We start from the raw sequence: 21420 nt of genomic DNA on the forward strand, positions 1-21420 counted from the left end.
ACATGAAATCCCACAGATAGCTGCACAGCAAAGACCAGAACACCGTGAAACAGAGCGGGTGCCAGATAAGCCTGAGAGACTTGCAAAGCTTTGTATGCACACAACACCAGGATGAGTAGAGGGGAACACAGCAGCCTGGAACATGCTATGGGGGTATGTCAGGTCAGTCAGAAAGGGAATTAAAGATGGAGAGTTTAGGAGGCAGAAGAAAGACTGAAGTAAAGAACATGAGGAGGAAAAAAGCACAGGCTGCAAACAAGCAAACCCTCACAATAAATGCAAAGTCACTCTCCTGGAAAAAGAATGAAGAAGGTCTTTTGCATCTTCTTCAGAAGTTCTACAACAGAAAAGCAATTTTTCTGTTGTAGATACACTTATAAATCACATTGTAATGAAATATGTACAACTCACTGCAGAATGCACATTCACTTTAAGGATGGGGTAAGACAGTACTTGGTTTCTCCAGGTTCAAAGCTAAATCTGCATTCAGGCAATTGCTTGAGAAGATCAATAGGAAACCACCCAACAGCTTCACAACTGCTCCTCTGCAGGTAATTAGGAATGCTTTATGGTCAGCGGTAGTGAAGGCAGCAGGTAGATGCAGAACATCAGCCTGCACTAAAACATTATCCCACAGCAAGAAACCAGAAAAAGAACAAGAGACCTTTACTTTTAACTCATAGTTGTTTCTGACTTAATGGAGAGCAATAAAGTCCAGGACATTTGGATAAAACCACACAAGTTATCTCACCCTGTGACTCAGACAACTCAAGTTCTAAGTTAGTCCTAGATATCAATACATGACAAAGCTACAACACAGAACACAGCCTTCCTCCAAACAGTGCATTTTCCCCAGTGAGGAAAAAGACTGACAATGGGCACCACAACAGGAAAGGCATTTTCTCTGCTGACCAGGGAGGCCAAGCAGAGGTCGCCATTCAAAACCTTCCCAGCATCTCCACACTCTGATCAGCAAACACCAAAACTTCAACACTTCTAACTGGAGTCATGCATCTTTCATCACCTATTTTCCCCAAATTTTTATATTTTCCAGTGCAAATTCACCTCTATATATATATCACAGCCTCACAAATAATTCAAATACTGTTGTTCAAAAGTGACACAAAATTAAGCTACTTGTGTCCGTAAGTGCTGCCAGCAGGTGCACATTTATCTGCTGAGAAATGACAGGAAAGATCTCCAAGTGAAAGAAAGGTAAACGCATTGGATTTGTCTGCTGCCTTTGTATTTTTTATTCAGAGTTTTCTGATTTCTGTGGCCTTCCTATTTATCACCCTCTTTCCTGTGGGCTTTGTTAGAACGTATCACATAATGAAATTGCACTTACACATTAGACTGTTTCAGAAAGCAATCCATACTGCTCTTTACAAGCCCATAATGCAGCATCAACACATACTGCATTTAAAATAAATACATGTGGCTTGTTTACATGGAGACACCAAGGGAAAACGAACTGCTTCAATTGGCTTCAATTGCAACTGTCCAGTTTCTTTTGGAAAGAAATTACAAAACATTGAATCAAAGCCACACTCATTCCAGTACGGAGCCTCATCCAGGATCACAATGCAGTTTCACAAGTCTTGACTTTCATACCTCCGGACAACCTTTGTAATTCCTGAGCTTTCCTACTCCAAGAACAGATACGCAATGTTAGGAAAGGGAGATTTGACAGTGTACATGAAGTCTAAAACCTTGATGTTGTGTAGCTACAGGCACCTCATATTTTAGAATAAACCAGTGTTTCCTGCATTCTTTACTTCAAATATATAGATTAGCTTTTCACAAGCATTTTGTTACTCAATATGCTACTGGTAACCTTGAGATTAGAAGAGTTCAATCCCCTGTAAGAAAGGCTACGACAAAAACCAATCTAGCTCTGCTGTAGTAAAATTTAAGTGTCAGTTTACTGACAGTCCCCCTTACCACATGAATTTGAAGGATAAGCTAGCAAGCGCTTTCACTTAACAGAAGCCTCTTGTGGTTCAAGTCATGAACAACGTAGAGGCCCTACTGGGGATTAATCTCTCCTCTCATCCTTCCACTCTCAATCCATCTACCTGAATTAAGAAAGGAAACAACACTAAATCCTGATAAATACCCTTTCTGTTTTACAGCAGTCATCCATACGTTATTTGTAGATAAAGAAATCAAGTGGTAAGAGAAAGAGTAACCCTATCTCAAAGTACGCGCCCTTCATTAGTTATAATTTAAACAGAAATGTAAAAGCAAGTATCATCCGATGGATGCCCAGTTGTGCCTACGTGAGCAGACTTATCTAATGCATCTATCATGCTTGGGCTTCCCTGAAGAGAACACTAGCTGGTAGTCATTCTACCAGAAATGAAAACTTTGCGAAGGCACAGATTACTGCTACTACTGCTACCACAGACAGAGCACGAGTGTCAACACTGGAACCACAGCTGGGCCTGCACTGAACAGCTAAAAACCCCATTCTCTGCAGTGCACTACAAGACAGATGGGCACTGCTTGCATCAAGTTCAGACCCTCTGGCTACTTGGCAGGCTCAGTAGGGAACTAGATTACGTACATATAATTATAAGCTTATCCATTCTCTACTTTGACCTTAGATTAGAACCACAAGTGGCAAGAAAAAATGGATAGAAGTAGTTAAGGAAAGCAATTAGATGCTGCTGCACCTGCTCAGACCACTTGGTCTATTGCACCTACAGAAAAGCATCAGCTCCTGAAGTTCAGAGGGCAGAAGTTATTTCTGCATTTAACACTGAAATCTTCATGTTCTTCTTAATTCAAAACTTCACTTTTTCCTCATAAAAAGCTCTAGGGGAAAGGAATAAACCTGCTTATTGCATCAAGAATACAACAGTTCAAGTCTCATGTATCTTGCACTAACTGCCCTGCTTTTTGTTGGGGTCAGCTGGCTAATAGCATGCCATGTAATGGAAAGGTGGAAAAACTCACTAATTCCCTTTCTGAAGGATGAAATAGTGTATGTATGTCCAGCAATTTCTTCTTTGTTTTTTTGAGCTAAATTTCAAGATTAATTGGCTCACCTACAGATTGGATAAGAAGATGTGGAACAGTGATCCTTCAATGAGCCAGGTCTTCTGCAGGCTATGCTGAGCATATCTTGGTCAGAACATAAGAAAATATGAATATTCTGTCAAAATGAATTATTTAAAACCAAATTTTGGAACAATCAGGCCTATTTTATGTTATTCACAAAAAAATGTGTAAAATCAGTTTTAGAAGCATCAAGAGATTTGTGTGACATGGAGGTATTAGAGCAAAGTAGGAAATAAAATATGCAAAATATATTTTAAAAAGAGAAAAATAGAGAAAAGTAGAGAAAAATGAGGAAATGCCTCTGTATTTACAAAAGTTGTACTGAGAAATTCAAGTCAGTTCTAAGCTTTTGGATATTTCAGCATAAGGAAATGTATAAAAAAGATTTCTAAGTAGATTGCTTTATTTCTAAACTGCAAAATATAAAGTGAAAAAAAGATTTTACTTTCAGCTTTTTTTGAACTGTAGTTGGTAATTAACGCTTCTTTAAGAAATACTCAGGAATACTTATATAGTAATTTTCATATTAAATGCAATTAAAGTCTTTTTATTATTGAAAAAATGCCTAATGCCTAAATTAATCACCTTCCTACTTTTCCCTGAATGCTTGGTAAATAAACCAATAAGCTATAGTACCATGTATGTAATTACCTGTTTTTACATCAACTTCTACATTATCTGCTACTATAATTTTGTTTTCACAACCATAATTCAGAATGCAACGTGTTAAATTAAGAGACATGCTGGAAAGAAAAGAGATTTAGCACTTACAGATACCAAGCATGATCTTAAGGATGATGCTTACTATTGTTTACCTTAGTAAGATCTTCAAAACAAAATTTAACTAAATCTTTGCATTGTTCACCCTGTACTTTGAGGCTTGAGCATGATTGTTGTTTTGTTTGTTTGGATTTTTCCTGCTAGAGCAGTGTAAATAAAATTATTCATCACAGACATCAAAGAACTTAAACAGATGCACTCTTGCAATGCTAGAGAACCAAAACCACAGGATGGCATGAGTTTATTGAGGTTAAGCATTTTCATTATTTAATTACTGTAACACGACAGAAAGCACAGCAATGATTGCATGGTAGCAAAGTTCTAGGCTGAAGCAAGCGACGACTTGCTCAAACACAACAGCCATGGGCACAGAAACAAAGGGAAAAACCTGCTTACCTTCAGAAGGCCTCAGGTAGGCAGGGAACTCCAGCAAGATCCCCTTACCTCCACTGCCAACCCTTAAATGAGGTCTGGGAAGGGGTGGATCCTGGCCCCACCCCTTCTGGTCACTAAGGTTCGTTGCATGTACCTGAGCTCCCCTGGGTTGGCCCTGCCTTCACACCTGGTGCTCAATCACTGGTTCATGCCACAACTTAAATTTCCACTACAAATTACCTATTTGGAAGTAACGAACTTGATAATTTGTATTTTGTTCTCAAGCAATATTATATAATGGATAATCAGTAGTTGTTATACCTTCATATTATCTATATATACACACACTGAGCTAGAAGTACAATACTCAAAGTTTCACAGCTTTCTTAAAGAACATGTTCATTTGTACAGTAAATGTAATCATCATTAATCTGACATTTTTCTTCACCTTTTACATGATCAATTTAGAAGCACACTCTTACTACACACAGACATAAGGGACACGCAGGCACAAGAATCAATGTAAAATGCATCTTGTATCAGTATACCCCAATATCTCTTTTTATCGTCTTTTTTTAGCAGAAAGAAGGCAGCATGAAAAGATTTTTCTCACATGCTTCCAGGACAAGTTACAATAATTACAAATAGAAAGTATTATTGCTAGTAGATTTTGAAATTAGGCTTTAATTTACAACTAGTTTATAAAGAATTATCAGTTTTTAATAGGTTCTGTGCAATATACTAGTATACACTATGAATTATTTATGAATAGATGCATGTTGGCAATACATGAAAACTTCTGAATTCTAGATAATATTACAAACTTAATTGTATACTGTCATTTATTAAAATGACACCTGTAGTGCATTATATCTTTTAATATTAATACAAATCTACTAATTGAAACCATCCCTGCTCCGTTAAGTAGTGAGGTTCTGCCAGCATGTATGCCCTCTGAGGCAGTTCTCTGAATGGCACTATCGAGACATCCCTGTCACTCTGTATCACAGCTATCACATTGGCTGGCAGCATGGTGTAGCCTCAGCTGGATGGCTGTGCCCACTCTTCATGCATTAGAGGTTCTATCTTGTAATTTGCATTGTCCAGACAAGTGTTGTCTTGCACACAGAATGGCTTAGGTTGAAGGGGATCTTAAAGATCATCTAGTTCCAACCCTCCTGCCACAGGAAGGATTGCCAACCACTAGCTGCCCAAGATCCCATCCAACCTGGCCTTGAGTGCCTCCTGAGATGAGGCATCCACTTCCTTGGGCAACCTGTTCCAGCACCTCACCATCCTCTGAGTAAAAAATTTCTTCTTCACATCTAACCTAAATCTCCCTTCTTTTAGTTTCAAACTGTTCCCCCTTGTCCCGTCACTATCAGACTATGTAGAAAGCTCAGTCCTGCTTGTAAACTCCCTTCAAGTACTAGAAGGTTGCTATGAGGTCTCCCCAGAGCCTTCTCTCCTCCAAGCTACCCAAGCCCAACTCCCTCAGCCTTTCTTCACAGGAGAGGTGCTCCAGGCCTCGGATCATCGCAGCCCTCCTCTGGGCCCACTCCAACAGTGGTTGCTTTAGGACAATCCCAAATAGATGACCACTGGAAAAAAACTGTTAGAGACACTGGCTAGCCACACTCAAGCTCAAGGAACAAATTGGCTACTTGCGGTCTCTTATGCCCAGGTTAAAGTACTCTGAGGATAACACAACCTTAGGAAAGGCTATTGTATGGAAAAAAAATATACAAAGTTACATTGAGATTTATACTGCATGACTCATTTGTATCTTTCCCTTATTTCTGGAGGTGTCCTACTTCCAAGCTGGATACAGTCACTGAAACCAAATTGCCCCATATGCATGGCCAGTATTTTGAATGCCCACATCCAAACCGCCATCCTAACATCACTATTCCTGGAAAACCAAGGCAAATTCAGTATTTGAACTGCACATGAATGCAAGATATAATAGGCTTTAAAATACCTTTACCTGATTAGATTTAGATGACAACATTTTTGAAATGGTTATTCATCTCCTGCAAGACCAATAAGGCACAGAAATGCAGCATAGCCTATTAGGAGCTGTAGATACTGATCAGCTAGCTAGCCATGCTGTGTAGCGGACTGAGAAACTCAGTCTAAAAATACCAGTATCAAGAATCAAATGAATGGTTTTCTGTATCTCAAGAACAAAGCACCAGTTCAGAATAATGGTGCTATTTATAGGGTTATGGAATAATACGCATCACATTATGGATGCTCTTCAATTTCACAGATGTGATTTTATTCTGTTACAGCCATCATAACTCATATGTAAGTATTATAATATATAGAACAGAATTAAATCAAAGTCCATAGAGATTTGCATCATGTTTTTTAATTAAAAGGCATTATAAGCTTATATTAAGATGAAAAATATTAGTTATGGTCAATATTAAAGTAGGCAGCTGCATATTTAAGCAACAATGATCCTTATGGCATCAATTAAAGAGTTCAAAGAACTACCAACAGCAAAGAATATCCTCAATTCTAAACTACCAAAGAGCTAGTGGTGAACATTAGCAGAAACTAAGGGTGTACACTACTGTGGTCACTCCATACTCCTGCGTCCCCGTGGCAAGTTCATTAAGTACTTAAATCTGTAAACCTTGAAAACAGCTTTTATGAAGAACCATGGGCACATCAAAAGCAACATTATCTTTATATTTGAGCAGAAAGGAACTAAAAAGTTCCCCCAGGAAAGCTCCTTTCAAAAAGAACAAAACCACTTGCGAGATGTTTTCCAGACCAATCTACCACAGAGGAGTGCATGCCTACCACAGTGAAATACCGCTTTCTTCTCCTGACTTAAGCACCAATAGTCCTTGTAAGACAGAAATACACTATAATAACAGATGAGGATAAAGAAGAACATTTAAGGATTCAATCTTAACAGCATCTCTGGACACTAAATGGAAAAGAGATACACAATGGAGCTTCATTTTAAAATCAATATGACACCCATATTTCTGTGAAAATACTAGTATTCTTAAGAACTCCATTTTGTTACTATAAACACAAATGTTCATACACAAAGTAGGATGAAAGGAAGTGTTTGGTTTTTTTCTGGGCTATTTTTGTCTTGAAGCAATAGTATACATATCTTAGAAAGCATAATTTCCATCAGTTGCCTAGGGTCACTTTCTAGCTTAAGTGGAAGAGCATGATTTCAGTATAAGCAAAAAAATGTAGTAAATCTTGATATTGTGCAAATATATAATGTCCACCTCTGTACCGAAATAAAAATCTACACAGTTTTATTTCCCAAATATGGTGAGTTAGACCAAATTTAATCTTAAGAGTTCAGAATAGTACAGGAAACTTCTCAAGTTCATGTCATTGTATCCATAGAAGGCAGGGACTCACCAGCTAGATCTTGACTTTTAATGTATATAACCAGTCAGTGCATTGGTACATGACCCCCTCCTGCTTTATATCTGCAGACAGTACAAACTATGCTGTTAAACTTGAGATTCAGATGTTTGACCTCTCAGCTCTAGTGGGTTCCTTTTCAGTCCTGAGTTAGTTGGAAAGAAGGAGTTATCTTCCCATTCAACATTATGGCAGTCCTACAGCTGTCAGCCCCCACTAGAAACTACTGAGTTCAGGATCATCATTCACTTGAAAAATTATGAAGACTCCAATTAGATGCCCAATCCTACTTCAGTTCCCAAATACTGCAGGTTGTCAAAACGCAAGCTATAAGCACCCGCAGTTTTCTTTGCTATTCATTTGTTTAGCCTAACACAAACTATCTTGCACTCGTACCATCAACTGAGGCAAAAGGAATCACTCCACCTGCCTCTGAGTTCAGAGGGACCACTCATCATTTACTTCATCATTTGGAAGAAAGCATGAACAAACCAACCTGTTTAGCCAGCTGATCCTTCTTCACCAAGCCAGTGGCTGCAGCGATATTCCCTGCTCCTTCCACTGTCTTCTGGGCCACTGCTGTCACCCCTGTCACCACAGCTCCCCCAACATTGGACACCTGCTCTTTGGTCTTCTCAGCCACTGAAGGTAAGCAGAAGATAGAAAAACATTACAGTTTTGGGAACTGCAAGTTATTGAGGTTTTCAGAGTCATATTTATCACTGGCAGCCCAATGTCATGAAAAGCCATAGGGCCATTATACTTTGTGTGCCTCAAGTGGGTCTTCAGTAATGAATCTGTCAATCTGATTACAGCAGAGCAGAAAAGGTAAAAGCAAGCCTTATCTGTGGCCCTTACTAAGCCCAATTCACAGTGTAATATCTAATTAGGGCACTCAATATAGCACAGTTTGAAAACGCATTCAAATTGGTCCAAATATCCCTGCTGCATGTTACATGGCATGGTAGACTTTTTTTTTTAAACCTTAGACTCAAAAGCTATTGATTACTTATCTTTTTTAAAATACGTGATTAATAAGCAAAGCTACTATTGCTTGACCAGAGAATTTCTAAGATGGCATTTTATCTGATTTTCTGAGATTTCTGCCTCACTGCTGATCCTTCCATCCATAACATATGAAATACAAAAAGACTGAATGTCAAAAATACCTAAGCAACTGGATTAGTAACTAAATTCAAAGCCTTAGGGAACCAACAACTCATTTAGCCTACATATACATCAGTGGCCGACGTTCTATCTTTCAGACCATTACTGGATTATTTCTGCTCACTCATTCCCAAGGGCTCTTCCCTGACAGTAACTTGCGTTACAGTGAAACCACTCTAAGAGTAAAGAGATTGGATGAATTCATGCCTTCAAGTAACAGGACCTGATTTTCAGGAAGAAAAAAAGTGCATTTACTTATCTAAACAAGGGACTGTTCTTCAAAAATACCCAACACGTAGCTTTGTTATTCTAATTCTATATTTTCTCTAATCAAAATTCTATCTGACCCATAAAACGCATTCATAACTCTCGTTGCATCCTTTATGAGCTCAGGCTTGATTTTACCCAATATACAGGCTAACGTTTCAGAAATTTTTAAAATATATATACACAAAGAGATGATTTCCTACAGATAAATTAGATTTAACTCCTTACAACAAAGTGTCAGCACATAATTAACAACACATAATTAAAAAATGAGGATTTCTAGGCATCCAAAGACCCTAACAAATTCCTAACCTGTTATTTTTCATTACAGCTTATCACTTGGTACAAAACCAGAGAGCTGTTTTTTTTTAGTAAGGTACTGTATTTCAGAAATCAGAGCCATTGACATAAACAAGCAAACTATACACATAGTACGGATTTGTAAATGCACTAGTACTAGTAGGAAAAACTCTTATTCCCAATTTCTAAAGAATACAAAAACACTATCAAGTTGCTATTTACAGAATCATTCTGGTAATAAGCTCAAACTTCATAAACCTTCAGCTATGTAACTCTAGTAACACGAGGAAAAAACCAAATAGGTTTCCAGCATTACATGTTTTATTGCTTACACCAAATAGGAACAAGGGAAAAGCATTAAGCGCATATTAATTAGTTCTGAACACAAGGGTTCATACCAATTAACAAAGTTAATCTGAATACCAGGTTGTTTAATGATTTTAACCCATTAAGTCTTTGACAAATTGATGTCTGCTTTGCATCACAGTGCTAAGGTAGAGTAAATTGGCTTCTGTAGAGCTCTACTGTGCTACAGCCTGATTACTTGTGTCCACCTGTGGAATAAGGGATCCTGGAATAGCATGCAAAGGCCACACCAAGGCTAACATTGAAATGCAAGTTCTAGTACTGACTATAACATTCTGCAAAAAATTATTAGTGTTGAAGGTTTCTTCTTCCTTATCATAGACAACTGGGTAATACAAACTTTTAAAATAATCTTGAAATCAATTCAAAATGAGAACTTGTTCTTTTCTATTTTGATCATTGCAAGTAGATGAAAACCACATGATTTCTCTGAATTAATGACATTAATTCTTACTAAATATACATTTGAATATGTATTTCAGACAGTGAGATTGCCCTAGGTACTTGAAAAATTCACTTACAAAGAAGCCATAAGTAAATCGCGGGTTCTTTACTTTATACATTTACTGTAAAATACCTGACAATTGAAATGAACACAACTGGAATACCAGTGACTAAAAATATAAAGGAGCAACCAAATAAGAATGGTTAAATAAAAGAATTAGGCAAAAAAGTAGACTGCAATTCATAACTGCTGAAATTGTCTCTTCACCTCACTTAAGTAAATTGATATCTGGTAGAAATACTGAGGCAGAGGGCTTTTTGGCTTTGAGCTTCTCTACAAACCAGAGCTTTACTTTGACTATCAGGACACGGTCTGTAAATATCCTATCTTAGATGCTGCACTTATTCTTGGGAGATGAGCAAGGTGGATAAATTATTATGCATTTAGGGTCAAAGGCCAACCAACATGTTAATTAAGCAAGCAAGCCAGATACACAGACTAGTACCCCCACACAAGACCAATAAGCAACACTTCTTTCTTTCGAAGTTCTGAGAAAGGGTGATATGACAAATAACAAGCTCACAGTATTCCTGTGAATCACAGCCAGGCATCCTCATTTTGCAGTGTCTTGAATTGACTAAACCTGGTAAAAAATCAGGTCATACTTTAAAGCAAGAAGCTCCTTAAGCCTTGTTAGTTTCTGGATTTGGAAAGCTGCTGACTGAAAAGTATGTTTTGTTGATCAGCACTTCGAGGAGTGTCAGTCCCTTTACCAGCAGAGGGTTTTACACCAGAAACTAATGAAAAATAGCGAAACTAGCAAGACCTTGGATCTCTAACAGTAGGAAAGAACTAACTGAAAAACTGAAAACACTCATTTGGATCTGTGATTCTATTTCACATTCAAATATATCTAGCCTCTTGAATCAATTTTCTTCAGAAAACGTGTTAACGCACCTCGGGTTTCACATCAACAACCTAGCACATAATAACATCACCAGAACTGGCAAACTTCTAGTCCTATGGAAAAAAAGACAAGCAGGCCTTTGGAAATATCTTAAAGAACAGTATTATCACCGCAATTTTAAGAGTGTTTACTTAAACAGTTTTCACTTCTAGAATAAATTCACTAGCATTTTCCAGAGCATCTTTACATTATATCTGAAAAAAATCTATTCAGTGAATGTAAATCTGTTTTCACCTACCCTCCTCACAGGTTTTTCTTTATTTTCTTGCACCCCTCCGCCCCCAACTGTGTCCAAGTAATTCCTCTGTTCTTATACTACCAAGTCCATACCATTCCAATTCAGAAATTACGCTCTCTGGGTTTTACATTAGGTCCCCTCTTCTGTACTCTGCATGCCCTCTGTCCATTTTTCATTGTCATTCAACAGCCAAACTCCTTTCAACCAGTTTAAATGAGTCTGTATTATGCAAACTGTGACACAGCAACCATTATTCTCAAGCTTTGAATTACTCTTTTTTTTTTGTTTTAAAGTAGATGAGGAACTTCTTGCCTTAAATTCCCAATAATATTGTTGAACATTCTACTTACAGGCGCAGCATGGAACAGATGAGTCCTCTCTATGTTTTGATTTATAGTCTGTTATATATCACACAGAACAAAACTTAGTATATCTTCAGATCTGTCAAAAATTTTGTTCTCTTACTTTAAATTTCCTGTCTTGCTACATATATTGTATCAGATAAAGACAAAGAAGTCTCCCACTAAGCTACCCTACTACAGAAACTCACTACTTTAACAAGTTTCTCACATGTGCAAATAGCCTTGACTTCTGTTGTGATGTAAAGCCTAGATTGGTCAAAATCAATTATATTTTGTGTGCAAGAGTTAGCTATTATTGTTCACACAGCTGTGATTATATTGGACATACATGCCTCAAATCTTATTCTGCTGCAATCCTCTATTGGTTACAGTAATGACTCTTCTGAATATTTCTCTTAATTTAGGTCTAACAAGTTGAGATTTCAAACCTTGTAACAAGAACATAAAACTATTTAGCCTGCAGCTAAATTCTGAAAGCCTGTCAGAGATGTTCTGATCAGCTGTGCTACTAAATATACACTTGGTTTACTTCTCAAACATTTGAGTTTTGATATCAAGTACAGTCAAATGAAGTCTAACTACAGTTTATTCTCTGTATTGACTTGTGTGAGCACAGATCAACGATAATCTGGCTGTACAGAAAAGCACTTTTCCACTCCCATTCTCATTTCTATTCTATTTTTTCAAAGAGGAAAAACACCACAAATTTCTTGACCAAGCATTTTCTTAAAATCTCCAGAAGTTTCATATTTTGCAGCATAAAATTACACATCCTACTCAATGCAGTATGATCAGCTCAAGTTTTCCTGTGCTCCATATACGTACAAGATTTCCAGTCATTCTGCTACCTACTTAGTTGCTCCAAATTATTGGTTACTGGTTTCAGTTTGTATAAAAAATGAAGTTGTAGAAGAACCCATGTGAAGATACAGCAGTAACGTGAAAGTTTGAAAGTACCGTTGCTACTGAGAGATTACGCAGTTAAAAAAATAAGATTAGGAAATCTTCCAAACCATGACAAATTCAAATTAGTTTATCAAAACTCTGAAACATGTTTCATTCCTACAAGCTATTTCCCTCTTATCTTCCCACTCAACCAGCTCCTGGGAGACATATTGATGAGTCACAATAATCTTTTAGGAGTGGAGGGAGTGATGGGACACATCCATACTGTTGTTGCAGCAAAAACTAATCTGAAATGTCTGTGTAGCGCTGGAAACAGTTCTCAGACGAGGATGAAGAACCAGGAAGAACACCAGTCACCAGGTATTAAGTCAATGGGAATTTTCTTTGGCCACAGATTGCTGCAGTAAAGCTACATGCTATACTGTAGTTACGCCTAGCTATACTAGAGGCAACTAGCTTAATGGTAGCTTGGGTATAATCACACAGACTGCAGTTAGCAGCAATGACTGTGCTGCAGAGCTAAGTTAACAACTACAGAGGAGAAACTCCCATTTTGCATCATGGCTTTAACTGTGGATTGTCAAAAAGACTTATGCACAGACAAGCTGCTGGCACTGCTGTTAGCCTTCACTGCAAACACTCCCAGCAATTTTCACTTTCTACCCAGCTCTTACAGTCCCTACTGTATAAAGGAGGTTTCTTCTACATTATTTGCCTCCTTCATCTGTTGCAGTAATTCCTTCTCTTCCACTAGCATATGTCCTACCTGACTGACTCCAACGGGGTCTTAAAATCAGCAGATAAATGACCTTCGAACTCATGCCCAAGTCCCTCCCAACTAAGCCTTCCACATCCTCTCCTTCAGTGGTATTTCTCTTCTCCACTCCCACCTCCAGATCCCACTACTCTTTCTCCTCAGATCACAAGGAAACAGAATTGGACAAATACATCAGGCTTTCAGAAATTCTTCACACAAGAAAGTTGAAGACTTTCTTTTAAAATGTCAACAAGCTTATAACTTTCCTCCATAGAGTATTTTGGCAATAAACAAAGAACAGAAAGGAAATAACTTTGACTTATCTACTTGTACAAACACGAGTTATTTCCTTCTGTTTAGAATCTGGTTTCACTAGCCTCCTGGCTCACACTAGTATAGCTTGACTTGGATTCAGAATATTGCTTAGAAAATCCTCCTTATGTATAAACAATGATATCAAACTTAAATATTTGACCGTAAAACAAAACTGTATGCATTTTGCATAAATATTGCTTTCTGCTTCTCATTTTTTCTACATTTCACCATCCTTCAGAAATTTGAGCGCTCACAAAGAAATACACAAGTTTTTAAACTGAGAAAGGGTTGATTAATCAAGAAATTAAGAGATAATTGTCTTACCTGTTGTGACACCATGAACAACTCCTTCCTTGGTCCTGGAACCTAAACAAAGAGCAATACTTAATTGAAAATACTTGCTTTTAAGCATTACTAAAGGCAATATGGATAATAACGCAGAGTGAATAGAGATTACATACAGTTGTACGCAGTATTTCCTCATTAATTCAAGTGATATTAATTTGAGAGAAAATCCATCTAAGGGAAAGGATGAAACTATCAATTAAGAGCAACTACGTGAACGCATAGTGACTATACAAAAGTGATTATACTGCAAACGCTTCTGCAGTTTATTCCTTGTACTTACTGACTTTCTTGCCATTCTCTTAACAGTCATGTTAATTAAGTCTGCCACTCCACAAACTCGCAGGGACAACTCTGCACAGAAGTCATCTTACTGTTAACATCCTAATGAGACTCATGCATGCATTTTTAGAAGATCAGAGCCAAAGTTCCCAGAAGATCCTTATAACTTTAACAACTCTTGTTCAAATCTTGGTTTCTAGGGGATTAACAAGCATTACTGAGCCTACAGAAAGACTTAGTAGATAAAATCATTGGGAGCTTGTAAGATGGCTGGATTTAGACAAAGAGCGATCTGAAAGGAAAACATTAGGTAGCAGACAGTACTTGAACATACAAGTGCCACATGGGTCAAACTCAAGGTTTGCCTAATCCAGTGCTCTCCTTATCACAGACAAGAACAATCAACGTAAAGATTCTGCAGACAGAAACCTCGAGCTTGTGCAGCACTGAGAAATACTATCAGACCTGTTTGAGCAATGTAACTCTGCCACCCTGAAGACAAAGTCAAATTCCAGAATGCCCATTTAAATATATCATGATAATATGACTTGAACTATCAAAAAATATTGTACGTTTTACATTTTTTGTTTGCATTTCATTATTTCAGACATTATAACCAGAGTTTTTGACTTGCCACTTCTAATACCTATGTAATTTAAGCATATCACTATATACAAATATATATACACAAACTGATACTAGCAGAAATACATGAGAAGAAAGCAACTTTTTCATAATTCTTTACGATAGTACAATTAGAACTGAAATAACATACAAACTCATTCATCAATACTGTTTGCTGTTAGTGCCAATTTATAGAGCTTAAGCCACGTATTTATGGCACTATTGGATTGACTGCAGCATTGAAAAGGCTCTTATCTATGAGCAAGAGCATTATTCCACTATAAACTTTAATAATATTGTTGCATGAAGTAAAATGACTTCCTGCTCATTTAGATAATGAAGAAGTTGAACAGCCAAGAAACCTTCCTCCCTTACTTTGATTTCTGCTTTGAAAATGAGTCGTTTGTTTTCTCTCAGTGAAAACATTTACTATTGGAAGAACCATTCATTTTGGTAAATCCAAGGTGTTCATACTTAAAGACTTGTTTGAGAACTTCAGTTCTCAATCTTGCAGCACCATGAGGACTGAACAAGCAAAGAACTACAAACACATGTGGAATCTAAGCAATGACTGGTTCCACTGGCTGCTACAAAGAGACTAAACGCAATTTTAGGCTTGCAGCACATCTATTGGAACATTTGATGTTAAGAATGTACTTTTAAATTCATTCGCAAACCTGAGCAAAATTTCATTCATCTTGTTGAAGTTATTGCCTGCAATCCAAGCCATTAGAAAATGCAAGTATGCAGGTCCCTAGAGCTGAGAAGGATGAGGGTGAGAGATAGATGGTACGACGGAACTCCCTAGGGACCTCTGTAATGCATTTATCTTCAGAGGAACATCCACAGGCTGATTCTTACCTCACATAACATTGCTGTAAACACAGCTAATCTAGAAACGCTGGTCTCTTTCTGGTGCAGGACTTTTCTTTAGCAAAAACACAACTTGCTGACCTGTACTGAACAAACACATTTACATAAAGAACCAGCTAACCCGTAGCCCAGAGCTTACAGCATATATTGGATCTAAATATTCAACTCCTGCACACTTGTATGGAAGTATTTATTTCTCCGGTCAGAACTACAGTAGGATTTAGAACATTAGGACCTGCCAGAACAGGTCTATAAATACAACAGCTGAATTTATTAGCACAGCTCCTGGCTGGGAATGAATGAAAGCAGTCATCCACACTGTTTCGTCACAGAAACTACCTGTCTTTCATACTGCTATTTTCAAAACATTAATAATCTTGCTCATTATACTCAGCATAACAGGAAGAATGGAGAAGTTAGAGAAGAGATAATCTGACACTGACCTATGCCTACTTGGTTGAATCAAGAGCAATAGTAGCACATAGTATGCAGTTTTTCCTTATTACAGGACATATTTGAGTCACTCAGAGGAAACCAAACCAACAGTTTTTGTCTTTACATAATTATCCAAAACAACAATAGACTCTCTTGATTTCCTTAATTTATTATCATCACTATCAGCAGTTTGTCAACATTCTCAACCCTGGGCCTTTTGAGATATGATTAGAATATACCAAACAAGCCCTTACTGAGATTCAGACCACTTAGAACCAGTTGAAGATGGAGAGACATAAGCCCAAAACAGGGGAAGGATAAGTCATTGTCTAAGGACAATACTTGCTCCTGAGTGCTGAAGCCCACTATTCCACCAGATGAACCTCTAGTCCCTTGACTCCTTCACAGAGCTTATCTATTACTGAAGGAAAATAAGAAACCTTAAGGAAAGTACAGTAGAGGAATTTGGATGGTCCCACCAAATAGGTCATGTCTGCACTGATCTATTCTAAGGGCATGTGCCAGTTAAGCACAGGGCAGTAAATTCTTCTGCCACAAACTTGTCTCCTGATAAGCTATTCCTGTGTTCTGCTATAGTATTTCACGGCTATAAAGATCAGATTGGAAACTTCCATTCCTGAGCACTGCACAAGGACTCAGGAGTCAACTGAGCACTGGTAACAACACAGAGATCAAAGGAACCCTTCAGCACCATATCACTGATAGCATGCAGGAGCATTATCCTTACTCATAGATCTTGGCTTCAAAGTCAGTGTGGGTAAGCACTGCCACTCTTTTCTTCACTGCTTCACACCAAGATCTTTTGAAGGATACACGGAGACCCAGTTTTGAATTTATGATATTGCAGTCCTCCTTCCTAATCAACAATCAGGCCATTCTTTGAAAGGAAAAAAAAAGGTCCTGGTGGCACTTCTGTAGGAGTCAAGATAAAACCACTGTATTTCAGCTGGTCAGTGTTGAAGGACATCAGAGGAATTGAAAGAACAGAACTGAAATAATAAGAACTACTACAGACTGTATTAAAGGGCATTTAGGGTATTAAAAAGCAGGACAAAGATCATAGAATCCTTTGAGTTGGAAGTGTCTTCTGAAGGCCATCTTGTCTAAATCTCCTGCAATGAACAGGGGCATCTACAGCGAGATCAGGTTGCCCAGGATGGTAGGAGGGAAGAAAAAGACTTCCACATGGAAAGGAAAAAAACCTCATTAATCCTCCAGGAGACTCCCTCGGGCTTGTATGTTTCACATTTGAACCTAAACAGCAGCCATTGTTAACAGACTCTCACTGTACGTAGAGGTATGTTACAATATTTATTACTATCGTTAACCATTATCTAGACAGAAAGGTACACATTTTCATTATTTACTTTACCTACACTCCCAAATTTCTTAAATTCTACTACGTAAAGTAATCTCTAAGTGAGAGACCATAGCACCTTGGGAATCTGAACATACTTAATCTTATTCATTTTCAAACAGCAGTGGAAGGCTGAATGCCACTTAGATGACTGCTAAAACTAAAAATGATTAACATGTCCCTCTTAGTCTAATTTTGTCATGCTCTTTGCAAGATGTCAGGTAGCTTTCACAACAGAATCTGGCTGTGCAATTTATATCTGAAAAACCAGCTACAGAGGTACAAAGAAAGAAACCTTTAGAATCCCTAAAGCAGTTGCTCCTTCCCTCTGATGACAGATGTTTTTTTTTTTTTTTTATTTACCACCTTCTGGATTGCAACCATTATCAGCCTACAGAACCAGGAGATTATCACATCAGTCTTTGTTATGCTGTTAGGAGATGAGCTGCCCTGCTGTGTGCTTAGGAAGCACAGAGACATTCCCAGCTCAGAAATGAGCTCAGAAAGGGGTTCTGGGCAGCCTAAACATGCTGCTTTGGCAGGGAGCACAGAGCTGTGACCCAGTTTCAGCTGTCCTCTGCCAGAACCAAGCCCTCACCAAGGTCCCCAAACACCACTACGATTTGCTGAGCCTGTTGGTTTCTGCTCTGATGTTTTCTCTCCTCTTTTTAATTCTGGCTTTTCCAGCTGCAGCTGGAGAACCCAAGGAACCAATAATCCAGCAGGTTTATCACTCTGGTCCATTCCTTAGTTGATCATTTTGAAAACTCAACTACGGAAACTTTGGCTTGCTAAACCCAAGCACGCTCCCAGATGCATAACCTCTCAAATTTTGAGGAGAACATCTAATGAAAGGGTGTTTTGCCTGCACGACTGAAACTGCATACAGCTCTTCCCTCCTGAAAAGCATTTATCTGCTGCAGGAAAGGTGCTTTCTTCACATCGCTATAGTTATATGCACAGATCCTCATTATGGCTCAGGGCTTCGCTGTCCAAGGTATTTCAATTTTGAAATAGAAAGCAAAACTGCTGTATTAAGTACAGCATCAGCAAAAATGTCTCTGAAGACAACAAACAGGAAATCCGTTGCCTTTGGGAGGACAAGTAGTTTCAGACGTTATTACAGTCAGGAGAAGAGGTCAGGCACAAGGATTATTTCAGCACACAACACAGGTTTCTAATACAAAGAAATCAATGACCCTAGAGCATGCTCAAGATCAACATGAAAATGAAATTTAAAAAGAAAGCCATACCCTGAAAACTAATTCCAATATCAAGCATGATGTGCAGTGAGAGAACAGCTATTTTGATGTTGAAAATGAGCAGATGCTCATTTTAAAATAGATTCATCTTACAACTACTTTTCAAAATGACTTCTCTCTCTGTTGGCAAGAGCATCAAGCTTAGCTACGGCTAAGCAGGAGAAAAAAAAATAGATTCCAAATGAGTAGTCTAAACTATGTGGAGTAGAAATAATTTGTTACAGACTGGCATTAACCTGCAAGGGCAGAAGGAATCCTGGAAAGACTTATAGAAACATCACTTCTTCCATTTAAAAGAAATACCTCTGGTTTTTAACTCTGTTCAACTTTGATATTTGTACACACTTCCCCAGCTACAAGCAGCATCCATTACAGAATTGCCCTGCTACAAAATTATCAAAAAAGAAAGGATCTACAGAAAAGAGTGTATTATCAAAAAAGAAAGGATCTACAGAAAAGAGTGTATTTTCCCCTTTATTCTACTATCACGCAACTGATTTTGATAAACTGGAGGAGTTCCTTTTTTTTTTTTTTTTTTTAAATAACTTATTCATATGGTTTTGGCAGGTTCTTTTCCTGTGCATTTTTTCATGGTGGTGCTTACAAGACATTCTTTTAAGGTCTGATACTTGCTAAGTGAAGATGATGATCACGCAATCAACATACCAGTGTGGGACTTGAAAAGAATCTTTTCGCTGGTTCCATGCAAGGCTCTTGCGTGGTCCTGTCTAAGTCAACTGACAACTGCTTCCCATTTTATCCATTGCTGCTTGGAAGACTAACAGCCCTAGCTCAGTAGTTGTAAAGGTTCTTCTTCGAGAAGCCATGGAAAATAACTGCTGCGGATATGCAACAGTAAGTACAGAACATTAGGTTAATTTTGAGAGACAAGGAGCTGACACTTCACCATTTAAAACATTACTGTTGAGGATCTTTATTTACAGTTTGTCAAGGAAGAAAGTAAGCTCCTTTCTACAGGGTGTATGCTTAGCTTCATTTTATTCCAAGAAAAATCACTGGCGTGTCTTATGCTCAGTTCCAGAATCAACTCCTCTTTTTTTTTCTTTTAAAATCCTGTTTAAAACTCAGGCATTCTACAGGACCCTATGAAGTTACCTCCCACATAGCAAGCTTCTTGAATAGCACCAGTTAGTAACTTGCATTTTAAGGCCTCTTCTACTGGGCAACTTTATCCTGTATGACATTACAAATGCTGCCCCATGGTGCGTTCACACACGGCCAGCACAACACAGTGACAAGAACCAAGAAGTGACACAACACACAAAGAACAACAAAGTCTTCAAAGAGCTGGAGCTCAGGAGAGTTCAAATATCATCTTGTTTCCTTTGCAGTTAATTCTCTCTTAAGAGTGATTACGTATTTTAGAGAAGAAGAGAAAGAGAATTCAGCTCGTTCTTTCAGATGAGTGGGACTGTCCAGGAACACCAATCAGCAGCATGACCTTGCTGCCCACCTACCCACATAGAGGACTCCCTCTTTTGTCTTCCCTGCTGCTTCTGCCACTCCCTGCTTGGTTTTTTCTGCTGCTGCCACAACTCCCTCCTTTGCCTTGTTAAGTCCTTTCATGAACACATCCATGGCTGAAGGATTTCTTCACACAACACTAGAAAAAGAGAGCACACTTTCAATAACAGTTCTCAGTTGTTTTTTTTTTTTGCTAGAAAAGGAAGATATCATTAAAACTGATTGAACAAAGTATTTTAAAAATACATTATTTATACACACATATCTTTTATCTACATCTCTATTAGCAATATACGCATACCTCTCTGTATCTAATATGGCTTTCAGTATTTCAGATAGAAAAAACAGTTAAATAATTAGAAAACCAAGGAGCTCAGTTACACAAATCACCTTTTCATCTTCTCACATGCTGTCACAGATGGCGAATCAAACAGCATAGCTAGAGTAGTCCCTGAAAGGCCTAGGAGTTCCCACAGAAACCTACAGAGAGGTCACTGATAACGCAGTTCTCTTTTGAAGGTGCATCCATTGAAAGGATCAAATCCATTCCTTGCCCACCACCATCTCCTCCAAAGGACAGCTTGTTCGCATATGAACTACAAGATTTAACCCCATCATTTGCTGATGCTCCACCTTCTCATTCAGAGAAAAAGCTTAAATACCAGCAACTTTACAAACACCCGTTCTAAAAAGAGAAATCTTCACTCATTGCGTGTGCAGCCCATATCATTCTGCCAGTATTTGAGTTTTCCAAATGGATCCAGCACATGTATGAAAATTCAGGAAAAAAAATTACAAAAAAGCAAAGGCAACAACGTGCAAAGCTTATCGTACCACGCTACAGCTAGCAAGTGAGTTCTGTGGCAGCTATACAGCCCCACACTACAATTAAGCTACAAAGATAGTGATTAAAGCCACCAAGTCAGCATCCCTTCCACAATCCCGTCACCGACAGCCCCTTCCCTCCCCCCCCTCCCCCCTCCCCCTCTCAGAAGAAGCACTGCCTGCCAGTTCCTT

At 38.2% G+C, this 21420-nt stretch overlaps 1 protein-coding gene across 3 annotated transcripts in view; it reads right to left on the reverse strand.

Moving 5' to 3' along the window:
• SNCA (synuclein alpha) overlaps positions 1 to 21420 on the reverse strand; it is a 66928-nt gene that overhangs the window by 43244 nt on the left and 2264 nt on the right. For all 3 annotated transcript variants that reach the window (XM_021397072.1, XM_021397071.1, XM_021397070.1), the window contains exons 2-4: positions 20397 to 20542; positions 14044 to 14085; positions 8126 to 8271 (exon numbers count right to left, since the gene is read on the reverse strand). In XM_021397072.1, the coding sequence (XP_021252747.1) occupies positions 8126 to 8271; positions 14044 to 14085; positions 20397 to 20517 (309 nt within the window). In that variant the 5' untranslated portion in view covers positions 20518 to 20542. The remainder of the gene's footprint in view (positions 1 to 8125; positions 8272 to 14043; positions 14086 to 20396; positions 20543 to 21420) is intronic.

This window comes from Numida meleagris, chromosome 4 (assembly GCF_002078875.1).
Source record: "Numida meleagris isolate 19003 breed g44 Domestic line chromosome 4, NumMel1.0, whole genome shotgun sequence".
Lineage (NCBI taxonomy): Eukaryota > Metazoa > Chordata > Aves > Galliformes > Numididae > Numida > Numida meleagris.